The following is a 21,370-nucleotide window of genomic DNA, read 5'->3' as shown; positions in this document are numbered from 1 at the left end:
GGGTGGGTGGAGGGGTGCGTTCATAAGCAGGGTGGTTTTCGGAGGGGGAGGAAGCAGACTTAGGTCAACATTGTGGTATTTTCTTAAAGATGCATATCTGCCCTGAACAAACATGCTGTGTATTTATAGGAATTCAGGATCCAGCTCAAGCAGCATGGGGCCAATTGGCTTTTTCTACAGTATTTGTGCTGCAAAGCTCAATGGGGGTTTTTAATTAAATGGTTTACACTTAGTTAGGCTTAATGGGAGATGTGCCTATTGATAAAAATAACAACAGCTTAAAGCTAAAGCACATGGGAAACACTTTATAATAAACTTCTTTAATGAGAGATGAACAGATTTGTAATTGACAGTGAAGTAGTTCATTTATGAGTGTATATAAAAATATATTAAAGTTTAATGACAATCATAACTATTAGAATTACACTGACAAATGATCTGTCAATAATTATTTAATTTAATACTGCTTGTTAATATTATTAATGAATGTTATTATAAAATGTTAATGATTTTTTATCTGTTTGACAGAGGATGGCAGATAAGCATAAAACATGTAAATAGGTGTTAAACATATCAAACCAAATGCCCAAAGCCTTAATTTTACATTTGTTTTACATTTATATTGATACATTTAAGTTAAAAAAAAAGTGTCCTATTATTTAAATGTTTACCAAGGTTTTGGGAACAACAGGTCGTTCATTGCAAGTGCAATCTAAAAAAGCCAGTATAATTCTAATTTTAAAAACTTAAATACAATTCAGTGTCATGTCATGTCATGTCAAGGTCAGTTACTGCATTAAATTTAAATAGAAAAATTGGACGTGTAAAAACATTTTATATAGCGATAAATGTTACTTGCTGCTCGCAGCAAAAGTAATGCAAACAGAATTCTTCAAAGCGCAACTGCCACCATTAACATCATATTTATTGTTATTTAGATACTCAATAAAACATATACATATATATACAATATGCAGGAAAACAGACAACTGCACTTTACATATTACTTTAAAAAATGAAAAGAAACAAAGAAAAAGGACCTCTGTAAATCTCCACGTTGCCATTATGACCTTCCATCGAACCTTTTTCAGGTATTTAAGGTCAACTGTAACATTATTCTAAAGAGTATAAGATTGCCTAAAAAAATTACATGTGCAATACCAATATTCTGGTTTCTATTTGATATCCATTTAACATCAAAAGGTTTCCTCTAGCTGTGCGGCATACCAGTGTTGGGTGTTCAAGAAACAATCCGATGGGCTATGGGCTATTTAAACCGAAACATGGAGAATGCTGTAAACCTAATATACAAGTAAAGAGGGTTAGAGTAACCAAAAGCAGTGGAGAAATTCTGGGGGAGGGCCAGTGATCCGCATTAAAGCATTTTAAGACAGCATGAAAAGACATGGCACATCATTGAATTTCTATGAATCATGTTCTAATAGGATTCCCCTGACCACTCCCTTTTGGTTCCAAAGAAGGCAGCAAGCAGCACGCCTGCAAGGACCACATATTTCAAAGCCCTCTTGTGTCTCTTGATGACAATAGAATTACCTGCCCTGAGGGCTAGAGGGTCAGGAAAAGACCCTAGATCTTATTCAGAATCAGGGTTTTTTTTTATAAGAAGGAACAATAATTATTTCAAAGATGAAAAAAAAAAAAAAGAGACCTCCAGACAGGGCAAAAAATTGGGTATGAGAAAAGCATAGAATACACAACAATGGATGAACAGAAAAGCCATCAGAATGCATAGACGTATAAAGAAATGTTGAGGTCTGGATCAGTACTGGTATACCATCATCTTGTCTTTTAATATCATCCTACAGTAAGTTCAGTGTAACATGTTTTTTCTTGTTTTGTTTTTTCTACAAAAATGGCACAAATTTTCCTGACAAAGAAACACTGATTTATCCTTCCTCCATATATAAAAAAAGAAGTCTTGGTTTCTTATCCTCATCCTGGTAGTCAAAAGGTCTTCTTTTCTCTTGCTCTTGTTTCTTCAAGTCAACGCAGCTACGAATGTTCCGAAACGGTTTGAGATGTCCGAGTGAAGGGAACGCCAGGAAGGAACAGGTCCCCCGCGCCCCTTAGACTCCCCAAGTTCATCTGTGCAGTGGACTGACAGGCACTGGAGATGAGAACCCATACCTCCAGTGGTCCCCGAGGAACCTGCTCCTCCTGTGCCTTTACTTTGAGACAGGTCTACTTCTGAAAGAAAAACACAGGGGGAAGAAATGTAATATGTTGATGTAACCATTACATTTGGTCATTGCAATCTATGTATTAATTTATATACAGCATTTTTTAAGTGTCTTGTGTTGTGATAGGCCAATTAATCAAGTGATTTTTGGCCACCACAATATTTAAATGTTTGAAATTTTGAACCATATATAATCCATCCCAAATTAATTCAAGTACTCGCATTGGCCAATATTGGTAGATCACTGTCCCAGATTTTGCCGATTAAGTGGTAGTGTATCAATTTCAAAATGCCTGTCAACAAATAAAAAGCCTTTAATGTACCTTTTTGTTGAGTAAATATTGTGTACAGTAAGTGTTTCGTGATTGGCCTACACAGGTGTGTGTGTGTGTGTGTGTGTGTGTGTGTGTGTGTGTGTGTGTGTGTGTGTGTGTAGGCGCTGGTCATTCTTCTTTTTTTAAGTGTCAAAAGTAAGAAAGCCCTTGTCTTTTCCAGGCAATTGTGTGAATGGTTTGAGACTGTGTATTTGAGAAGTGTGATCTTAAAATCCATCGAACCACATGCATTAGCATTGGCTTTAGGACCCATTCACCCCGTTCCACTGCACAAAAACAAAGTGACCCTTCAGTAAAGGAGTCACAAAGCTCTGGGAAAACTGACCTTTGACTCTGTTTGACCTAATTTACCTGCATAATGACCCTTCTAAAGCACTGACACACAAGTCAACCCCCTGCCCCCATCTCATTTACTGCACAAAACAAAATCCATACAAAGGTTTATAAGGGTTGCATTTGAAATGTCAATACAAGAGAAGAAGTGATTGATAGACAGAGAAATAGAGAAAATGGCATTTCAAAACACTATAATTGTATCAGTTTTGTACCCAGTTCACATCTTTAATCAGATGTACATAAAAATGGATATAAAAAAGCAAGTAAAAACATCTTTAGACATTTTAGTTTTTAGTGTTGTAATTTTATTTATAACAAATAAAATCAAATTTTAAATCAGATATGGACAAGCTCTTTTTCATTTAATGTAAAAAAAAAATATATATATATATATATAATTACGCTACAGTGTTAGGAATGTAACACCTGTCCTTCATGCACTTCCAGTTTAACGGTATATGAACTGATTATGTTATAAATTTAACTGACATGGATAATGACTACTGACACGCCAAAGACATTTGAGGTAAAATATCAAATATTTAGGATAATCATTTTTAGGCTTCTGAATAAATCTGCAAAAAACTCAAATGTGTTACAATTATCCCTGCTCTACCCCCTACAGAGAAACACCTATACACGCACACACACACACACACACACATGCTGTGTGTCAGCCATTTTGAGAGACGGGCGCCTGGTCTCGCCCTCGAGCCTGTCTGGACCAGTACTGCAGAAAAAAAAAATGGTAAGGTGTAGGGAAAGGTCAATAACCCGACCCCATCCCCCAAACCCTAAGGATAGAGGAACAAAAATAAAGGGAAACGGAATCCAGAGAGGAGGGAAAGACATTAGTGGTAAAAAGAAAAGACAACGGTGGGACTGCATAAATGATGACAAACAAAAGATCATCATATCTTTATATGAAGTCTTAATCTATTATATGGTGTGAAATATATAAACATCTCCCCCACATCTTCACACGCCTAAGGCAATAACACATACACACACACTTATGCACGCACATAGTCCTATTCTCTTGTCTTACGCCCTGCAGAGTCTGCCAATAGTCCGTGGTAGCTGGGCACAGCAGGCTGGGCTACGGCCTGGATAAGCAACCAAGCATTCTCCACACACACACACACACACACACACACACACACACACACACACACACACACACACACACACACACACACACACACACACACACAAACTGCTCAGCAGCCATCAAGCTTCCTGCTGCTACCCCCAACACACACACAGCAATGTGAGAACTGTGCAACCCCAAAACACAGTCACACATTTAAGAGACTCGGTGTCTATCCCAAAACACTGCAACATAACAAACACAGCACACACATAACCTGACACAGCACTTTCAACATTAAATCCACACATATCATAACCCTTAATAATGTTTTTAAAATCTGTAATTTATATTATTACAATGCTGTATTAATTTTCCTCAATCCTCAGAAAATCAGTTTTTGTCTCAGAAACCTTACAGAGATGACATCAGCGATATTTGCATGAATTGTGATTGGTCACAATCACAATCGTCATTAGTCTCAAACAAAATGCTTACCTAAAACTATATAATACTTTTTACTGGTATGTCCTACACAAAATGCAAATCTAAAGATCTAAAATATCACAATTATGAAAGATACATTTTTAATTTTGTTCAGTTTGTTCAGACACACACACAAATTTTAAGTGCATCTAAATGTTTTCTTCTAACTTCTATTCCTTTATTGTTGTTGTTGTTGTTGTTGTTTAGAATTACTCCAGATTGTGAGTTTGCAAAAAAAAAAAATCTACATTTTACTCCCCACACATGGTCCCATTAATTTCTGATCAGGAATTACTTCTGTTCACAGCGTAATGCACTGATTCAAGGACCTTGGGATTCCACTGAAAATATGCTAATTTTGATCTACATGCTGGATCTTTTAATTGCTATCCACAAGAGAATTTGCAAAAGACTTATATTTGAAGGTTTGAAAGCTTATATTCCCCTTCCTGCAGGATTCTGAGTTCAGGCAGGCACAGGCTCTCTCTTTCTCTCTCTCTCTCTCTCTCTCTCTCTCTCTCTCTCTCTCTCTCTCTCTCTCTCTCTCTCTCTCTCTCTCTCCCCACCCTCCCCCTCCTCGAGAACACATACTTGAGAAACTAATACATGATTTACTGCTGCAATAATAAATCTTCAGCAAGTCCGGCTTCCTCTACTCCTCAGTAGAGGAAATGACATAACTGTCTGGTCTTATGTTTATATTTTAAAACATTTGTGGTCGCACTTTATATTAGGTGTCTTTAACAACTATGTACTTACATCAAAAAATAAAAAATGTAAGGTACAATGTACTTATAATGTTCATGTTAGCACATAAATTCATAGACAGGTACAGAACATAATCTAGATAACATTTATAGGTATATGTAACAAAGTATTTATCATAATATACTTAAAATTAACATTAAAAAATAAATGTCCGAAAAATATCAGTTCTGCTGTTGTTCATAAAAACCAGTAGTGACGTTGTACATGTTGTCATCATGTCACTATCAGTGTCCCAATATATAGCGACCCTGGTTCCTTACTGTCCTTACCAGTGCCCGAATGTGTAAGATATATGAATTGACGACCTCGGGAGCTGATTGAGACGCACCCAATGAACCATCTAATGGCCATTTACTTCTTCTTCTCTCTTTTTCTCTCTCCTAATAGTTAGCTGCTCTAAAATCACAACCCATTTGCTATTTTTCCCAAAAATGAAGTATGATTCCCAGACAACAACCTGCATCCCAAACGACATAACTCCCTCTAGCTGCCTGGTAACATCTTTAAACACACACACACATGCAGTAAGAGGGCTGAAGTCAGAGCATCGGAACAAGATTTGGAAAACATAGAAGAAAACAAAATGTAAGCTTGTATAATGAGGAAGTTTCTAGAAGTAAACTGAAGTATACAGCTTATAAAGGCAGGCTTTAAGTCTAACTGTCACATGAGTCAGTATGTGCTCTGCTGTAGTATGTGTCCTGCTATTACTGGATATCCAAAAAGCTTTTAAAAACCTTAAAGGTATTTTTATCTGTGTGTGTGTGTGTGTGTGTGTATGTGTGTGTATTTTTTGGTCCCCATAAGGAAAGCAGCTTATACATCATACCAAGTGATGTTTTTTGAAAATATAAAAATGCAGAAAGTTTTCCGTGATCAGTAGGTTAGGGTTAGACTATACAGTTTGTACAGTATAAAAATCATCAAATCAAAATACTCTCTCCTGTCCCATCTTAATTTTCAGAGACTAGGACAAGTAAGTCATCTGAAGGTTAATTCCACCGAAAGGCATAAATACTGAAGGGCTATAAAAGTATTGTTTGGTTTATTTGAGGCTTCCAACATGCCCAAAACAGGAACAATTATTTACCAATGGTGTGAATTTGGGGATATATTGGAAGCAAACAGTTCAGGAAAACAGTTGTAATTTTTGCAATTCCATTTGGTCACACCGTTGGGGAACAAAATACACACTTCTCCTTTAAAATCCTGCTGTATTTAATATTAATATTGCTTTGCTTATAATTTCTTTGCCATATTGCAAATAAATAAATAAATAAATGAATGAATAAATAAATCTGTCTAAAATATATTTAAATATGTGCTAAATATATGTTGTACACAGGGAAGCTAAATTAAATATATTTTTGAAATTCAAAATGTAAAATTTATTTCAGGGGCAAGATATTACATTTCCAATCTTACAGTAGCCTGCATTTAGGCTGTATGCAAATGTGAATGGAATAGTACTAAACTTTGTATCCACCATTTAAAATTACATTTTAAAATCCACTGATCAGCCACGATTAGATTTTATGACAATTAGAATTATATTATTTATTTTTTACATTATATAATAAGTATGTTAATTACTGATTTTTATTCAGATGTCTTATATGTTCATGTACTGTAGATAACAAATAAAGTTTTTCTTTAAATGTGAAATAATGTTTTTTCTTGGTTTGAAAAATATGGAGGGCAAATACATTTTTAAAAATATATATGTTTTTGTTTAAATATATGTATGTATGTACATGTATGTGTGTATGTATTGGTGTATGGGTTGTAATATTAGTGCAAGAGCATTTCTTATTTTCAACCACTGATAAAATGATTGAAAAATTGGCGAATGAATAAGTTCTGGAGAAAGTCAATAAGAAGCAAGCTAGTGACAGAATGAGAGCATGGGTTGCCCTGAGCTGTTTTTCCATTTTACACTAAATGTGAATCACAGCTTTGTTTTGGGTGTTAGGAATGGAACGAAAGAAACAAAAAAGCAAGCCAGGGAAAGTAATTAAAATCATTCATGTTTTGCAACTTGTCACAAATGAAATAGTAAAGTGGTATGCTTATACTCTGCCATGAGTTAGAAAAGGAAAATTCACTCTTTCCATTTGTCTACAAAAATAAGTGTACTGGGTGTTTGGTGACCAGTCGGTACACTCCACCAATATATTAAGCCATTCCCCACAAAAGCGTGTGGGCACGTAAGGTGCACAAACAAACACAGCTGATTTTACCTTGTATAGAACTGATCCATTTAAATGCAGAAATATTGTCCGCATCTTAGAAAGGCGTAATAAAACCTTGCCTAACTTGCTCTGTCATTTATCATGTCCACAAAGAGTCCAGTGGGGGTCATTAGTACCATTTGCAGTAAACACTTCAGGGGGCCACAAGGAAATCCTCACCAGTAATGACTGATGACAACCAAAACCTCACACACAACATTAATGTACAATGTATTCACACTTGCTGCTCAAGAAAACCTGTCACAAAAAAACTTAATATTAAGAAATTATATTAGTTACAAGTTTATATCTACTTAAACAATTTTTTTTTACTGAAATATGAACCCAAAAATGTAATTACATTTTCTGATAATAAATATATATTTTAGATTGTACAAAACATATCCAAGATATCCGATGGGCCCAGCATTTTTAATTCTCAGCTCCATCTAACGAGCAAAGGTCGTCTGCACAAAGGTTAGTCTGCACTAACAAGAAGGAGACCCGAGAGAGAAGCCAGAGAGACGGCGACAACCACAGAAGCACAGGGACACCAGCTGGGCCACTAAATGACCCGAAAATAACTCTATCAAAGCACTTATGGAGTTTGTATACATAATAGTGACTAAGTTGCATTGTGATTTTGAAATCAGAGGACTCAACACTACTGGTGTTTGACAGCACAGAATACAGAACAAAGAACAAATATGAATATCCTGCAACCCAGTCAAAGATGTCCAATTTCAAATTCAAAGGTCCAATCCAAAATCAAATCCAAAAAGTGTGCTGGTATGTGTTATGCATACTTGGCTATTAAAGGTGTAGTGAAATTTTAGTGTGTGTGCATGTGCGTGTGTGCGTGTGTGTGTGTGTGTGTGTGTGTTTGACGCCTGTAAGGGCTGAGGATTTAAGAAAGGTTAAGAAGGATGTTTTGTTTAGATCATTTTCTAACATAAAACAATATTACATGAAAATGTAATAAAAATCTAAAATTTTATGTTAAAATTCTTTTTTGCACATTATCAAAAAATGATGTAACCTGTTAAGATCTTTAACTCAAATTGTTCTTACAGTCTTATTTTTTAAATGTGTAAAATTACACATTGATGCACACAACACTGCCGCATTGCGCTGCTGCTGACAGCTGAATCTGTGTATATTCATAAGGTGATCTGTATTTGTGGTTATTTGATGAAGACCTAACAAAAAAGACAGACTATTTATATAATCAAACATATAAATATATATATTAAGGATATATTCCTGAGAGATAAATTGTGAGCTAATACTAATTACTCACAGGAAATGTGTTTACTCTTATATAGAAATAAAAACACCTAACACTGCTTCAGCACCTAACACTGAAATAAACTGGTTTTATTAAGTCAAAAATATGATCTAATATGACTGTACATTAGGTTACGCCAAGCAAAAATGGTAGTGGTCATATCTGCAAGAAATAGCTCCTTAGGTTCACAACTACACATTTTCACTTCGTACAGCACAGTGCAATTAATTCCAAGGCGCCTTAAAATGATCCTGAGACTCGTAAATAAATTACTGCTTCCTATAAATCCATATTAACAATGTCCTATAAGCACCTTAGTCACCTAATTAAAATTACTAGAAGCATTCATATGCTTTAAAAGTTAAGTGTTATAAAGGCCTATAAAAATGATGGTGTGAATGAACCTCTTATAGAATTTAACAGTCCCCTTGTGTGCTGGCGTGCAATGCATCCGATGCAATTTCACAAGCCGCAAACACTTTGTAACCCTTCTCTCATCTCTGCTGTCTACGCCACTCAAATGAAAATCTGTCAAGGCTGGTGATTTGTGCTAACTAGCTATCGATCGCACCAGCACAACTTGCGTTTACAGCTCGGGGGGCTGAATGAAAGGAGGAGGGGGAAAAAAGGAGAGAAGGAGACTGCAGAATGAGGACAGCAATGCATAGTTGGTGGGGGAAAAGAAAGGTGGGAAATACTGAGAAGAAAATACAATGTTTTGCATTTGGTTTACACTGAGTGCATAGACAGATGCGCAACGAATCCGTTTGGCTGTGTGGTGGTGGATGCGTTTGCAAGAGATGGGGATGGTGCACTTGACAACACTGCACGTTAAACAATGGACCTTGACTTAAGGTTGCCTTCTCTGAAAGCTCCCCCCTGCACCCTCCCACCTGCAGTTAGCCCAAACAAAGGGGCACATAATGCACACCGGGGGCGAACTATTAACACGTGTGAAAGCGCACTCCGGCTGTGGCAATTCAATTATGCGTGTCCGTCCCGCTGCCTTTTCAGTAAAGACAATTACCGTTTTATATACTGATTAAACTAAAGGACAAGTGCCAAATGAAGGATGCACACATCAAATATATGAGCTTATGGTTTACATAATTATGCCGCTTAATGTTGATGTATAAGAAATTATTATTAATAATTATTATTAATATAGTAGTAATAATAATAAAAGTACTTCTACTAATAATAATTATTATTATTATTATTGGTATTAGTATTATTACACAGCTCCAACCTTCATTAGTTGTTCTAATGGTCTTTAGGTTTCACACACATGGAACATGTATACAAAAATACATTACAGTTTTAAAAAAAACATATTTAGTAAAAATATTGGCAATTCGAGTTTTTTTTTATAGAGCATATAAGAAAAATTCTTAAACTATTCTACCCATCATAGAGTGTGTCAGAACAGTGGCCTAAACTAAGAACTCAATTAAAGACTTCTGAGCAGAGTTCGTTTAATTAATTTATTAATAATAATAATAATAATAATAATAATAATAATAATAATAATAATAATAATAATGGAAAGATTAAAACCATGTGGCTAGAACATATCAAGATGATTAATAGAGTATTGTTGTGAGTGAAGATCGAGATAAAGATCAACAGGACATATTTTGCCTCTGTTATTTAATGTAGCTTTTAATGTAATATAACTGACGAAATCCTTAAATAAATACTTGGATTTTACAAATGCTTAGAGAGCCACTTGCTTTTGTTTTTCCTTAAGAAAATAGGTAGGTACTTTATTAAATGAAATGCATTTAATACATAGAAATCATGACCTCATTTTTCTTTTAGTTGTACTTTTATGAAGCTTTCATATTTTTTTCTCACAAAGCCATTTTATATGATACATTCTATTTGTGACGAACTATGTGTGTTCTGTTAAATTTGGTTTACTAAATTTAAATTTATTTAAAAAAATATATATTTTTTAAAATGATCCAAACGATCTATATGTAATTTTCCTTTTAATAAAAATGTAACAGAGAGAAAAACTCAAGAAAGAGTCACATCATTGCTCAAAAACACTATAATGTAAAGGAGAGCATTTTTTTGCATGTAGGCCTACATTAGTGTGTTTGTGTGTGTGAGCAAGACAGAGAGAGAAAGTGAAAATATATTTTTTTTTTAAAGGCTATACATTTAAAACTTGGGGGGAGGGGTTACAAATATTGCCACATCATACATTTTATGCAGTGTTTTTACTTGCATAAATTCAAATATATACTGTAGTAAAATTTTAAATATTTACCTTCTTTGATGGTTCCCTGGACTTTATTTTTTTCCCAAACAGACTTCTCCTCCTCTGAATCCTCAAGCAGAGACTTGTCACTGGGCACATACCAGGTGGCATGCTGCTCAGCCATGAGTGTGTCCAGATCAATGGTGTCCACGGAGCCCTTCCCAGCATCCGGGCTACAGCTAGAAAGCTCTCCATCTCCATTTTGACCACTGCAGTCACTGCTTTTTTTCTTATTTTTTCCAGCTAAAGGCTGGTCTTCTGAAATGCTGAACTGCTGCCGTTGGAGCTGGATCTGAGCCTGCAAAATTTCTAGTGGGTGAATTTCATCTTGGCCAGAGGTGCTAGAGGGCGTACGGGCTTGCTCCATGCCTGGTGTACCCGGATGGCTCACTCCACCAAAGCCATCCAATGTTGAGGTAGTGTGGTTGGAGAGGCCCACGCCTTGCCCTTTCTGCCCACCTATTAGTCCGTTGTCTCTCTGCAACTTGGGCGAGCCTAACAAAGTGCTGCGGCCAGCCTTCACAGTGGATGGAGCATCTGAGCTTGATGATACCTCATCCTCATTGCTATAATGTGTGCCCAAGTCATCTGTAAAATCCATGCGAGGGGAACAGACTTCAGACTTTGATACACTTTGAATGCCACTGTCAAGAGATGACATAAGATCAGCCTGATCTGCCAGCAGCAGGTCACCCCCTTTCCCCCATGAGGGAGAGGTGTGGGACTTTTCTTGAGGTGTGCCTGTACATCTCTCCCCGGCACCAGCTGCTGAGGCCACCTGCTGGCCGGGACTTACAACAGGGTTACTGTTTTCAGAGGGGAAAAATATCCCAGGGCTCACATGGCCACTGTCTTTTTTTCTCCTCCCTCTCCCTCTCCCACTCCCTGTCGCTGCCTTCCCCTCACTGCAAGGGGTAGTGTCCATATTGTAATTTGGGGAGAGGGTGCTGGCTTCCCCCTGCACCATTTGATTTTGACCTGGTGGTTTAGTGTTGCTATTTCCAGCTGGAGGCATTTGCCCATTTTGGGGGGAAGTAATGCTTGGGAAATATTCAGTCCCAGCATTCCCAGTGCCATTAACTGCACTATTATTTAGGTCCTGTTCTGTCTGACTCAGCTTTCGTTTCCCTTCTCCCTGAGTCTTCTTGTTGAATGTCACATTGAGGTTAGGGGCCCCCAGGCTGGCAATCATGTTCTGACAGGCAGTAGAGAGGGCTGCCAGGCAGCTCTGTCCAAAAACATTGTCCTTGCCAGTCGTTTTGCTAAAATTCCCTAAGGAGAGTCCACCAAGTTTGCTGACTGAGGAACGTTGGTTAGTGGGAAAGTCTGATTGGGATGTAAAACTCCCTGGTGAGGTGCTCACCCCTTGAGAGTTACAGAGAGAGGCTCCCTGTCGATTAGACCCTCCATAGGGAAAAGAGGACGGACCACCCATGGGTGGTCCCGGAAAGTCATTAGGGCGCCTTTCTGATGGTGTATTGGGCAATCCAACACCTGTACTGGGTGACTGCATCTGTGAGAGGTTTCCCATGCCACTGTTGAATTGTGAGTGGACGTTGGGTGAAAGTAAGGGCTGCACATGGCCCTCCCCCGGTATCCTCATCGGCTCCTGCATGCCCATTCCATTCACACCAGGTCTGAACATCATGCCAGGACCGTTTTGCTGCATTTCATGAGCCCCCACCTCTCTACCTGGACCCATGCGATGGCCCAGCATTTCCCCAGGTGGATGCGGCCCGGGAAACCAGCCACTCTCCAAAGTAATGTGTGGGTTTCGTCCATCAAAGTTCACCATCCTCCCACCATTTTCTCTCTCGAAGCTTGACTGAGGCATGCCTCCCACCGGGCCCCCATGCCCCAGGGGCCCTTGAGGAACATCACTGTGGTGACCCAGCTGCTGTAGATTCGGTTGTCTCATCCTCTGCTGCTGACTCCGAGAGGCCATTTGCTTGATCATCGATGCTGCATTTTGTTGCTGCTGCATTGACTGCTGCTCAGGCCCTGTAAGCTGCAGTGATGGGCCTGTTGAAAAGCCATCCGTCACAGGGGGGGTGAACTCTCCTGGCAGGCCAGGGTAGGCTGCTGGAGAGAGATTATTCTCCATACCAGGCGGGTTATGCATACCACTGTTCCAACTGCCGCAACTCTCCCCACCATGAGTGGCATTTGGAAAATCAAACCTGGGCCTCTTAGCCATATTTAAATAAGGAGAATCAAAGTGTTGCAGCCTCTGATTGGAAGGCTGCTGAGGAGGGGGTGGCTGCTGTTGCATGTTGAACATGGGGTCGCCATAACTATGCATCCGTCTGTTCTCTGGTCTGTGAATAGGGTATTCAAACTGATTATGCTGGCCAGGCATCATGACGCCTCCCTCCTGCATGCTGGCATTTGCGGAACTCGTCTCTGATTGTGGGGGCTGTGGGAGAGATGGTGGGCAAGTGTTCTGTCTGCCAATCAAGCCTGGCTGCTGTTGCAAGAGAGGATGCCTGGATCCAGGCTCTATCCCCACTGGTATTTTGCGTCCACCCCCAAAACGTTCAAAGAACACATTGTGCTGGGCTGAGGGCTGCTGCTGTTGAGGGGGGGCATGGGGGTGTTCTTTAGAGATGCCCTGCATTCCAGGAGCACGAGACAACCCTGGGTTTCCAGGAAAATTGGGCCCTGGCACCTGACGCCCAGGCCCATAATGAGAAAGCTGAGAATCAGATTCAGAGGGGGAGTACACAGACACTTCAAAATGTCCAGATGAGGGCTCATTGGAATAGTTGTAGTCCAGTCCATCAACACCACCTGGTGGGGGCATTCGTCTGGGCTCTAGATTGTGACTTTCTGATGAAGAGGATGAAGAAGACAGGCCATGGATGGAGGCAGCACGATTAGGTGATTGGTCCAATGGGAGACATGGGGCAGGTACAGGGTGATTTCCGCTGGGGGGTCCATGGTGCTGAAAATCAGGCATGGAGCCTGTCCTTTGCTGCTGCTGGGACTGCTGCTGAGAGAAGCCATCTGCTGACTGCCCCTCAGAGAGTGGGTCAAACCCCTCCGTAAATCCTTGCTGGAGCCCCATACCGCTGTTGTAACCCATTATCCTTCCGCTGTGTAAGCAAGAGGACCCAGGTTCAGGTCCAAAATTTCCAGCAAAGTGCTGATGGTGTTGGTGTGAATGGGTTTGATGTCCATGGGGATTATTATGAGGTCGCTGAGGGTTAAAAAATCCATGCATTGAGGCCTGTTGTTGCTGTTGGAGATTCCCCACATGCAATTCAGAATGTCCTCGTTGGAATCCACCATACTGTTCACCTCCATTCATGTTAATGTTCATCTCAATCACTGGAGGCTCGTTAAGTGGGCCCATACCAGGCTCAACTGTCCCCTGTGGGCCTCCAGCATGAAAACCTGGGCTCTTGTAATGAGAGTTCATGCTTACTCTTGGCTGGTTAAAGTTTTTCTCAGTGGGGCCAAAATTTCTGTTATTAATCTGTGGACCAAACTGTTCCAGCCCAAACATACTTCCCACAATCAATCCCGCATGACAACCAGCTTCCCTGGCTCCACTGCAGTGTCTACTGTCTCCTTTATTTTCTTTCTTTGGCAAACTCAAGTAATATCAACAACAAGTTGTATAATACAGGGGTAAATTTCAAATGTGGTATTGCCATCAATAAAAAACTATGTTTGTAGTTGTAAACCACAGTAATGAATAATTAATTACTGAGAAAGTCTATGATATTGTAAATGAACTTGAAATTGTAATACGAAATGCTCTACAAAAACTTTAAAGTTCAAGGTCTATTCCATAATCTGTTCCATGTTGTTTCTTCACTGCTTTAAAAGTATTACATAAAATATAAAAGAAATACAATTATTTACTATGTGGAATATTTGGACTGAACAAACAAAAAACAAATTTTTTGCCGAAATTTTCTAAACACGACTGCTATAAAAACTACTCTCTTACCACAAAAACAGCCTCACCTGACGATCTGACGACAGCTACAACACATATAGAAAAAAATATAGAAAACATGTTCCGTCAAATCATCCTCCACAGACTATAATTCCAATGTGCTGTCAAATGTCCAGAGTGAGGTACATGTTCTATTTAAAAATCCATTTTGAACGCATATTACAACACTTTCCAAGGTACCACAAAAATATCCAAGTCCATATGAATCCAGAACAGCGTATTTGGTATCCACTTTCTTTTAGAAATGGGTGAGATTCTTTCAAATTGCATAAGTTGTAAAGAAATAGTTCCCTTGGGCTGAGCTACACAAGCGATGACACAAAAGTAAAGGCAAGAAGAAAGTCCCGTGAATTAGGGGGTGAACCCCGAACTCCCGTCTTTGTGCGCCCGTCTTTTGGAGCTCCGAGGGATAGGCAGCACACGCGCTATCCAAAGCCCGCCACCACAGAGCTGCTGGGCAACACAGTCCCATCGGTCCTGCTCATTTTCCGCACAATCGAACAGCTTGACTGCAATTTCAATTACAGTCAACACTTGCACATTCAGGGAGTCCTGTTCTAATAGCACCAGTTCTGAGATTTGCTCCACTCCAGCTGGAAACGATTCACCGATAGATCACATACTGATGTATGAGACGCTCAGCACAGCGCGCAACGACCGCAAGGACCAGCAACAAGTTTTGCATTTCAGCAAGGTCCTCCGCTGCAAACATCAGCCAATGGCTTACGTGCCGAGGGAGGGACGATCTCTTAAGGTAGTCCAGGATTTGTCTGTTTGCCTTACGAGAAAGGGTTTTCAGGTGCTTCAGAGAAAGTAGGCCTATTTGTTTGGTTTTTTGGATCCAAATCCACTCATTGTATTTAAAAAAAAAAAAAAAAAACTTCTTTTAACTAAAAATGGTACAATGCATTTAATTTTACTGTAATAATGATGTAATTTTACTTCATAATGATATAGCCTAATTATGATAATCATTTTTGAAATTTTAACAAGGTGGTCAAATTGTTAAAACAATGTTTCCATAAGTAAAAGGGGCTAGCTTTTTTATGGAGAAAGGAGCATTCCAGAATTCCCACGAAGAACATCCATGCAGTTTGTTGGGATTGTAGGTAGCCTATTTAAACATTTATTTTCTTATGTTGTTTTAGTTATGTAAATTTGAGTGCTTTGTATTGGCTTTCATGTTGTTAGTGTAGCAAAATAATGCATTGCTTTTGTGTCATGAGTCTAACACTGTTGTTTTGGCTTTACAGTCATTAAGCACATTCTACAGATTTTAGTAGCTTGGTATAGGCTATTGTCATTATATAATTCTATGATCTGTAAAACATACAGTTTTAAAACATAGAAAGTGCAGTAGATAACATAAAAAATGGCATCTTGTAATCAAATCGTTGTCAACCACAGCTGGTAGGCTAGGCTGATTCTTTTGCATTTAATATCTTGATTTACGCCTGCTGATAACTGAACAGCTCTATGAGAGTTTTGTGATGCTTTTACATTTATTGTAGAATTTTCGATAATATAGCGTAGTGAAAACCTGGATACTGTGGAATGGAAAAGCATTGAAAAAAATCCATTTGTAGGGAGCCTCAGTCTATCCCTATGCAAATGCTTAACAAAAGCGCAAATGCGCGGCATAATTACCACCCGGAGTTTGCATTGTTAGTGCACTTCAAACTGCGAATTAACATTTCCATTCAAATTAATTGACCAATTAACATAATTCTGTTTACATTCTATCTATCTATCTATCTATCTATCTATCTATCTATCTATCTATCTATCTATCTATCTATCTATCTATCTATCTATCTATCTACAGTATCTATCTATCAAACGATGAAGTAAGCTTTGAATGTATCAAAGCCTCATGAACCCTATGTAAAGCATTGCTGCTGCCCACAGTAATAATGGATAAAGTGTGAAAACTGATTATTCTCTTTAGCTAGCTACTGTCACGCTTGTGTGTAAAACTGCATGCATTTCAGTTCCCCTAATAATATTATTCCAGAAGAGGAGAGAAACCCGTCCGTCGGTGCTGTTGTTACATCGACTGATTTATATTAGCCTAACTTCACGATCACCGTTAAAGTAAAGATTTGAACGTACACGACTCGTAGAATCAGAGAGTGTCTATTCAGAGTAGCCTATTATTGTCTATTTCTCTCGTTTTAATTACGAAATACACTAATAGGCCTAAATCAGGAGCTTGTAAGCAGCAGAGTTTTTTCTTTCTTTCTTTCTTTACCTAACGGAAGTGAACATGTTAGGTAGCCTATAGTAGGCCTATTATTATTATTTTTCTTTCTGTATATGACCCTAGACGCATGTTAAACACAGCTGCTTTATAATAATAATTATTAATTAATTAAGACTAACGATTTGCCGAGATGAGAAACCACCCATTTAGTAAGCTTTTGTTATTCCACCCAAATGACCTGTAGGCTACATTTAGGCTAACTCACAGTGTAAATAAATTATTGTTAAATGACAATTTACAACATCGCCTCCTGTCCCCTCTAATATAATAATAATACTAATAATAACATTCATAATCATAATGGCCTAATAATAGCCTAATTAAAGCAAATCATTTTGCCGAGATGAGTAGGCCTAACCACAGACCTAATCATTTACTACAAGCATTTGTAATTTTCTTTGTTAATCATGCATGAGGAAAAACACACACAATGTAAATAAATGAGTGTTAAGTGACATCAAAAGTGTCAATTTAAAACATCGTCTGCCCCCTAACATAACACAACTATGAAATCTCGATGTAATGCCGTGCATAGGCGTCTCAGCAACAAATACTTGGGTTGAACAGATTGACTTTTCTAAAGAAATACATTTTTCTCCTAAAGGAGAACAAAAATGAGAAGCCATGGTAATGTATTTTTCTGTGAACTGCTTTCGCTGTGGAAATTCGGTGAAAAAGACACAGTGCCATCTAGCGATTAATAAACAACATGCAACTGTACAAAACAGTATGTGTTCATAACAGTTATGGTTGAGAACAAAAAAAGTAGGCTACTTTTAAACCAGCTCGCATGATCCTTTCAAGCCCCAAACACTCTGTTAGTCTGTAGGTGAGACGAGTCTCACTAGCTAATGGTTAATCCTTCCTTCTTTCCTTCCTTTCTTCCTTCTATCCATCCATCCATTCTCCAAACCACCTATCCTCTGTTGGGTAGCGTGGGTTAAAGTATGATGAAATACAAATAAAATAATCATAACTATTAAAATGCTGTTTATTGTTAATATTTTTTTATAAATATTTAATTTAGGTCGGTGCAGTGAGCATCTTCAGAACGCTGAGTAAAACTGCACACTGGGTTGTTAATGGTAATTTTTTTTTTTTTTTGCAACCCATAACATTCTTCTGTTAAATTTGATATCTTATTGCACTGTGAGCTATACAAAATGGTTAAGTGAAAGATCAAAAAAAAAATATATATATATATATATACTGATTAGTTTATTGTTTACATTTGTGTATTATATTTAAGTTTGGTCGTGAGAATATTATCAATGACTGAATCAAAAATGCTTAATTGCTATTTGAGTATTAGAAACATAGCAGCAAAACAGAGAGATAATAAATAAATAAATCGTTAAATTAAATTAAATGAAATTAAATGATCACCATTCGGTGTCTGGAAGGGTACTTGGAATTGAGATTGTTGTTTTGTCCCAGAATTTAATCAGTGCCAAATGACAAGGCAGTCAAAGGCAATGTTACAAGCTGTTGAGAAAATAAAGAGGAAGGCAGGGGTGGGCACGAGTGGGAGGGGTGTGGAAGAAAGACTTGAAGAGAACATGATGAAGTCGGAAACACTAGCTGGAACAACACAACTATATCTTCTTCTTTTTTTTCACAGTTGACTGCAAAGAATTTGGCAAAAAATGGAAAGCACAGAAAGAGTATGACAATAGAATGAAGAAAAGCAGTGCACAAAAATGAAACATAAGAACTGAAATGTAATAAAATGAAGTGGAATAGAATAGAATAGAATAGAATAGAATAGAATAGAATAGAATAGAATAGAATGGAATATAATAGAATTCCATAACAAATCACCAGTTTTTTTTAAATATAGGTTGAAAACTGTGACAAAATAATTGTATTGTAAATGTTGAATGCAAAAGGAGGAGAATTTAAGGTTTTGAGTCTAATATCCAAGTCTATAAAGACTATCATCAGTGATTATTATGGACTGAAACGTTTAAACAGTTTATCACATGTATTTGTTTCAATTTTGCATCTGGTTGAAAGCCTTAATGCTTCTCCATGCTTCTTTTCATTCTGAATTGCACTAAATAGTAATTTTGTATTATTATCATTTATTTATTTTTGGATAATACACATACATTGCAAAAAAAGACAATTGGGAAAAAAAGTGTGTATAGTCTAATAAATGGGACATACCATGCTTACTTTAACAGATAATAAAACTGTGGTGAAAAAGAAATAGACCAGTAATTTCCTTAATTTATTTCTTGCAAAAGTAACTTTCTTTAAAATAACAAGGATCAAATATAAGCTGGTAAAATAATGTATCTCTCTGGCAGTTTATAGGTGGGACCAATACAAATACAACTCTGAATCGGCAATGACTCTTAGAACAGAGAAGTTGGCCGTGGTATAAAGCAAAGCTTAACACATTGTTTTGAAACTGGCTGTTTTTAAAACTGATGACATCCAAAGATTCTTTCAGTTTTTTATTATTATTTTGCTCACAGTTGTCCTTCCTTTGTGGAGGGGAAGTAGTGCGACGCAACCCTTTCTCTGAAGAATATCCAGTCCTGTCAGTCAGTAGTGGTCCGTTTAGAGCTGCAGGTCAAGGGTTTAAGCATCATCTGTCATCCAAAGGAAAGCAATTGTTCAAAGAGGGAAAAAAATGAGGTGCAGCAAAAGTGATAGAACACTTAGGCTGTATATTTAGTTGATAGGTCCTTTACATGCAATCTGCAAGCAATCACATCATTACCACATGATACAAGCTGATTGGATCCTGCAGCCAATGAGATTCTAGTCCTGCTTTCTCTGAACCCCTCCACCTCCCCCAGCTCCACCTGCCTAGATCTGCAGAAGCGTATATCTTACATGCTCACAGCAGTGTGTTTATGTATCTATCAGCATTAGCAAGTCAGCAGCAGCGTAGCAGATCTGTCAAGACCAAACACATTAACAGAAACAAAAGGCAGTTCACTGAAAGTGGTCACAATATTTATATAAGTTTGTCTTTCTGTTTACACAGTTTCTATATTGCTAATTGATAAATGCAAACAATTAAAATGTATACTTTTGAAAGCATCCTTTTTTTTTTTACAGTAAAATGATTATAAAGTAGCCCCAAACATATCCACCTTTTTTTTTTTATGTAAGAGCGTGTGCAGCCATTTGAAACTTGAATGTGTGAGGCTTCCGTTGTCATTCGCTTCCAGCTATTTTATCTGTCCAAAAACAGTCCATTATACTGCTTAAAATTGCCAAATGTTATTTGTTATCATATTTCATTTCATTATCTGGTGTGTAGCGCAAATATTTTTTACCATCTACAGCACTTTCTTCTAATTATTTACCTATAGACCTGATAGGTAAATGTACCTACCATTGAGTCTACAGAATATCAAACCAAGCGGCAAGAATAAAATAGCACAAACACACTTTAAGTAAATTATTCAAAAATATTTAATAAAAATATACACCATATACACTCTTAGAAGAAAAGTTTCTATATAGAACCTTAAATGTTCCGTCAGACGCTTCATATATAGAGCCTTTTAGAACCTAAAGCTATTCCCATCATAGGATCATTTTATTAATTTTGTTTTAATTGATTAATTAATAAAAAAAATGTAAATTATTTTTTTTTATGAATTAAACAGCTTGTAAATACATTATCACAAGAAAATATGAAATAACCTTGAAACTTGAAAGTATTATGCAATCATGTAAGACATTTTGGTAACATGGTTATTTCAATGGTCCACTTTAGACATTCTACTAACTATAAGTAACTTTGTTATAACTAAGTCATTAGAGTATTACTAGTCTTTCTGTTTAATATCTGCTATTTTGATGCTCCCCAACAGACATTCTTCTGACTTTAAGTAACTTTGCAACTACATCAACCTGAACCCAAACCTGACAGTCTACTAATAGAGTTAGTAGACATAGTTACTACTTTGTATAGTTGCAAAGTTATTTATAATTAGTAGAATGTCTAAAGTGGACCATTGAAATAAAGTGTAACCAACATTTCTCCTTATAGAACATTTTTGACGTAAAGGGTTCTTTGAGTCAAGAACTCTAAGGTTCTATATAGAATGAAATTGAACCCTTTTTTTCTTATACTATTCAAAATTAAGACAAAGTTTTTTTGTTTTGTTT

At 37.5% G+C, this 21,370-nt stretch overlaps 1 protein-coding gene across 1 annotated transcript; it reads right to left on the bottom strand.

The window, feature by feature from the left end:
• Positions 1-904: 904 nt before the first annotated feature.
• mn1b (meningioma 1b) lies at positions 905-15,690 on the bottom strand. Its single transcript, XM_079872693.1, has 2 exons — positions 11,013-15,690; positions 905-2,208 (listed from the first exon to the last, which is right to left on the bottom strand). The coding sequence occupies exons 1-2, from the start codon at positions 14,509-14,511 to the stop codon at positions 2,000-2,002; spliced, it is 3,708 nt and encodes a 1,235-aa protein (XP_079728819.1). The 5' UTR covers positions 14,512-15,690; the 3' UTR covers positions 905-1,999.
• Positions 15,691-21,370: the final 5,680 nt, after the last annotated feature.

Source organism: Squalius cephalus, assembly GCF_949319135.1.
Source record: "Squalius cephalus genome assembly, chromosome: 5".
Classification (NCBI taxonomy): Eukaryota; Metazoa; Chordata; class Actinopteri; order Cypriniformes; family Leuciscidae; genus Squalius; species Squalius cephalus.
This window is presented reverse-complemented; position numbering and strand designations above follow the sequence as displayed.

Bases quoted from the DNA above. Each gene is read 5' to 3' on its own strand.
- mn1b (XM_079872693.1), bottom strand. From the start codon at position 14,511: ATGTTTGGGCTGGAACAGTTTGGTCCACAGATTAATAACAGAAATTTT. The intron at 2,209-11,012 runs GTAAATATTTAA...TTTTTCTTTCAG, and splicing joins CCAGGGAACCATCAAAGAAG to AAGTAGACCTGTCTCAAAGT.